This window comes from Dermacentor silvarum, chromosome 3 (assembly GCF_013339745.2).
Source record: "Dermacentor silvarum isolate Dsil-2018 chromosome 3, BIME_Dsil_1.4, whole genome shotgun sequence".
Lineage (NCBI taxonomy): Eukaryota > Metazoa > Arthropoda > Arachnida > Ixodida > Ixodidae > Dermacentor > Dermacentor silvarum.
Window position 1 is genome coordinate 197,369,773 of NC_051156.1, and position 4,954 is coordinate 197,374,726.

At 51.9% G+C, this 4,954-nt stretch overlaps 1 protein-coding gene across 1 annotated transcript; it reads left to right on the forward strand.

Moving 5' to 3' along the window:
- Positions 1-344: 344 nt before the first annotated feature.
- Positions 345-3,932, forward strand: LOC119444163 (ubiquitin-conjugating enzyme E2 Z). Its single transcript, XM_037708617.2, has 2 exons — positions 345-710; positions 3,398-3,932. Exons 1-2 carry the CDS (start codon positions 345-347, stop codon positions 3,893-3,895), a joined length of 864 nt encoding a protein of 287 aa, XP_037564545.1. The 3' UTR covers positions 3,896-3,932.
- The last annotated feature ends 1,022 nt before the right edge of the window (positions 3,933-4,954 follow it).

Genomic DNA, 4,954 nt, shown 5'->3' on the forward strand with positions numbered 1-4,954 from the left:
ACTTCAGTATCATTAAACAAAACCAACAGCTTCCCTGGTCTTCCATCTTCACACAGTGGAAGGGCTCTGAATTTTTCTTTGATTTTTTTTCTTTTTTTTTTTACGAGTTGCGCAACTAAAGAACGCCGCCCGATTCGTTTCCTATCCCCTTCAGTGGGTACGATAGAGGTTCATTATCACCATCAACATCGCATGCCCGCGCAACCATCACGAGCACGTGCACCGACTGCAGACGCGCAAAAAAGAACGTCGTCGAAACGCACTCGTAGAACGCGCTGCCAGCGGTTAAGCCTCGCAAAGAAGTTCGACCGTTCCATTGCAGCGGCGAGGTATCTTCAGGAAGGATGACGTCTGGTCCTAGAGGCATCGGCGCTGCGGCAGGCAGGTTGCGAATGCCTCCCAACTACTGGGATCCCATCGTGTATCAAAACGAGCAGCCGACACCACATTGCCTGTTGAGGGTGAGGCGCGACATCGCAGAACTGCACACCGAGCCGCTTCCTGGTGTGTTCGTCGCTCCGGAGGAGAGCGACCTGACAAGGATCCACGCTGTCCTGGTTGGGCCGTCTAAGACACCGTACCACGGTGGCTTCTTTCACTTCCTGGTGAAGTGCCCTCCGGACTACCCGATGAGCCCCCCGAGGGTGCGAATCATGACTACGGACGGTGGTCGGGTGACGTTCAATCGTCACTTCTACAGCAACGGAAAGGTGCGTTGCAGGAATCTTTGCAAACTTCTGCATTGGCGGACAACTTTCTGTGGCAATGAAGGAAAAGCGATACGAAGGCAAAGCGTGCGCGTGTAAGGGTGCTCGTGAAAAGAGAAATCCCCGTATAACCAACCGGGGGGCGATATCGTTGTAAGCAATAGCTTTGTAAGCGTCCCTCAGCCTATTACGTAATGTGTATTACATATTTACGTAAGTACGTTTCTTTGGTGTGTGTCACAATTATTTTCGTCAAATGTCCGTACCTCTTTCTTCTTGCTTTTCTTTCGCAAGGAGGTTTCTGTAAACGTAAATTATAGGCTTTGAAAAGAAAATTTGACACATTTTGGTCTGGGTGGGAAGTCAACTCAATTGGTTTTCCGGTGTGCGAGATGAGCACGCTTCCCCGATGCCACGGCGGCTACACGGTTCTGACTAGATAACGGTATGCGTAGTGGGTGCGTTGACGCCCGTGGAGAGACCGGCGTTGTACGAACGCAGCCAACTCGTCGGCGACGCTCCCATCACGCGCGCTCTCTACTTACATTTCACCAAAGCTGCTAGAATGCTTTTGTATTCCCACACGTAAGCAGTCTTAAGTGTCTGTCTTAAGTGTGTCTACCGAATTTTTTTAAAGCGCTCGAGCTTATCTGCTGGTGGTAGGCCAGGGTTCGAAATCGACCATTGAACGTCTTTATTGATTTTTTTTATTTTAGAGCGGCACTGTTAGAACTTCGTTATAATGATTATTCCGTCATCCGCAACTTCGCCGAGCTGGGAGAGAGAGAGAGCTGAGAGAGAGTGAAAGCAGAGCATAAAAAAGAACACCGCATATCCACGAAGTGAATGATGATGAGTGGTCGAAGCACCGGGGGATCATTCGGGTAACCGTGAATCCTCCGTACATTGCCCACTCGAACATGCAAATGAGTGACAACACATGTGTACAGTATATACAATGTTGTTTTATTAGGCGTATATGGTATTGAGGTGCGGACTTAGTTTTCCCTTCATTAAGACTGCCTTGTGATCAGTGCAGCAGCAGGGTGACGCCGGCAAGCGGACCCAGAGGCGGCGAGAGCGCGGGAAGCAGCGGCAAAACGCCTGAAGCGTTCTCTATATACCTGAGGTTGGGGGCGCCGATGCTCGGTTCAAGCGCGAGCTTCGCGAGCCCTCAGCTCCGGGTCCGCTTGCCGGCGTTGCCGTTTTGCTGCAGCTTCCCGCGCCCTAGACTCCGGGTCCGCCTGTTGTCTGCGTCGCCGTGCTGCAGCAGCTTTGCGAGCCCTCGACTCCGCTTGCAGTTGAGCCGCCACTCTCGCCTTTTCATCCATAGCGGGCGCGCCGTTATCAGAAGCGATTGTTTATCATCCATGGCTGAAGAGAGAAAGAGAGCGGGCGTCGGGAACGAACGCCCTTGTGCACCGTAGCGCCCCTAGCGGACTCCATGCAAACCAGAGCTACGGACGACGGGCGATGAGGGAGGGACAAGGCTCGGCCCTAAGGTGCTTCGCCCCTAAAATAGGATCGCGCAGCATAGCGGATGCGAGGTGGAGAGGAGGAGTGAAGCAGGTGGTAGTGGGACGCGTAGAGCTGCTGCCGAGGCCGACCGCGTTTCCCCGCGTTCGCGCCGAACGCGCCCGGTGACCGTGACTGCAGCCGATGCGTCTGGCGACGGCTCGGCAGGTTTCGACCAGAAAACTGGACACTCGTCGTTTCCGAAAGACTGAAGCGAGAGCTAGGGAAGCTGAAAGCAAGCGTCGCAGAAGAGAACAAACCGAGTTTAGATTGAGGGAAGCCGAGAGTTCGCGTAGGCGAAGAAATGACGATCCGGAGACTTGTGAACGTGGTCGGTTGAATTCATCGCGGTACTACCCAGAACATCGCGAAGAAATCCTGAGCCCTAGGAAACAGAGGAGACTGGGAGATCGTGGGCTGCGGGTGCTCAGGAACTTTCGCAACATGCAACGACTTTAAACTATAACGGTGCTAATGGGCGCTCGCTTCGGCGGTCCTCTTTCTCGCATGCCGTGGAAAAAATTATGCGTGGCTCTGCTATCGCAAACACCAGAGACCAGCGGGGATGGGGGAAGCCCAGCAAAAGTTAGACTAAATGTGTGGTTTGCCACTATAATTCCCCAGCTTAGCTGGTCTCTGGTGTTTGCGATAGCAGAGCCATGCATAATTTCTAAAATTTATTTCTAGGGACAAGTAGGGGAATCTGGCGTCTCAAGTTGGCCATAAGCGGCAAGAAACTGACATGCCGCCAAGTGGGGACAAGATCCAAAGAAAGCTATCGCTTTAACAGTTCCACATTCTCACACGCGTTAGTTTAGGCTATTTTACAACACGTTGTCAAACGCTACGAAATACACCATGAAGTGCAAACTTTTACTTATTTATCATCTTTTCCCTTCTACGTTTATGAAAATGCGAAACAATCCCAGGCAAGTTCTTGTTTTTTTTTCGTTTTTTTTTTTTCAAAAATGCCTCAGGCGAGACGAAACAGGAAACTACCGGTCACCTTTTAATTGCAAGCAAAATGGAAAACCGCTCTTGTATACTCAGCTGTAGGCTCAGGTTAAACAACTCCATCTGGTAAAAATTTACCCGGAGGCCTCATCCGCAATACGGCGCCAAGCGCGTTGCTTTGGGACCGTTACATCGAACGGAACAACGAATCCAACTCGCAGGTCTGCCTCAGCCTCTTGGGCACCTTCCAGGGATCTACGTGGAGTCCCGCTCAGACCGTGGGAAGTGTGCTGCTCTCCATCCAGTCGATCATGACCGAAGATCCGTTCGACGACCAGGGTCTCGTTGCGGCGGTGCCGCTCCCGGGCAGGGACCCGCGGTGCACCAGCAGGGTCACCGTGTCGCACGAGACCATCCGGGCGGCCGTGTGCGACGTCGTCGAGAGCTGCCTGCGTGGACACGCTCCGTGGCCGACGAGCTTGAGGGAGCCGGTGCTGAAGGCGTTCGCCGAGAACTACCCGCACTACGAGGAAGCCTGCAAGAACAACCTCGTCGCGGACGGCAGGGCGATGGTCGGCGCCGGCATGATCTCTGCCGACCAAAGCAAGTACGACTTCGAGACGCTGCTGAAGCGACTGCAGGGTCTGAACGAGCAGGTGCGCGAGCAGGGGAACGAAGCTGCCGCCGGCGCCGCCACGGCAAATGCCGCGACTGACTGACTGGAATGGTTGTGTAGCGAGAGAGCAGTATAAATCCTTTGCTACGGTTGTTCAGTGTTCAGTGTTGCGTCTTTGGCGCGTGCGTGCGCGTCTGAGAAACCGCACTACAGTATAGTAATACGGCAAGTCGGGCCGCTATCTTTAACGCGTTCGAAAAGCCGACGTTCGGTTTCGCCTCTCGCGATTGTCCGAGATTGACCTAGTACGCGATATCGGCGCGGCCTGGACAATCGCGTGAGACGAAACCGAACGTCGGCTTTTCGAACGCGTACAAGATAGCGGCCTTGGTTTGCGTTCATAATGAATGTACAGAACGACAGAAAGGGAACAAAGGCAAGGCAGAACACAGGACGAGCGGCTCCCTGACAAGCGAAATTTTATTAGTGAAATTGTGCAAATGCACTTGCACCCTGTAAAAACAAGCCGTCACATTAGCGGGTATGTTTTTTTTATTATTTTTGACAAGCCATCGGTGTCATTCCGACAAATTCATATCGACGTGAACGAAGAGAGAAGGAAAGTCACGAATCACACACAACAAAAATACTTGTTATAATAGCGTGATTGGGTTGGCTACCGTGTGCAGTATGTCGCAGCGTACGCTTTACAAAACGACGGCCTGCCGTCATTTTGATGGTTAAATACTTGGAAATAGAGCTGCCAAGATATTTCCCGTAATTTACCGCAGCATTTCTTACAATGTGTCTGAAAAACCAGTCGGCAGATAACAGAAACTACGACGCCCTTAATCTATCAGAGTCCATCTAAAGCCAGGTCCGTTCGCTAAATTCACCAAAGCAAGCGTAAACGCTGACTTTGTCAGTAGACAGATATTACACCCCTTTGTCCGAGAGAGGGACGGACGGCTTACTGTATGTCTGTGTTAAACGGACCCGACTATGGATGACTCTGTTTAAGAGTGTCGTAGCTTTTGTTATCTGCCGCACGTTCTTCGAACATGCGTGTCTCACATGATCGCCCAAATAACATTTCACTTCCGAGTAAGCGCTCGTCCAGTCTTACGTTCTAAGAACGCTACAAAAAAATTGCAGATCCAAC

Coding starts and splice junctions, on each gene's coding strand:
- LOC119444163 (XM_037708617.2), top strand. CDS start 345: ATGACGTCTGGTCCTAGAGGCATCGGCGCTGCGGCAGGCAGGTTGCGA. Junction 711..3,397: donor ACTTCTACAGCAACGGAAAG/GTGCGTTGCAGG, acceptor TCCAACTCGCAG/GTCTGCCTCAGCCTCTTGGG.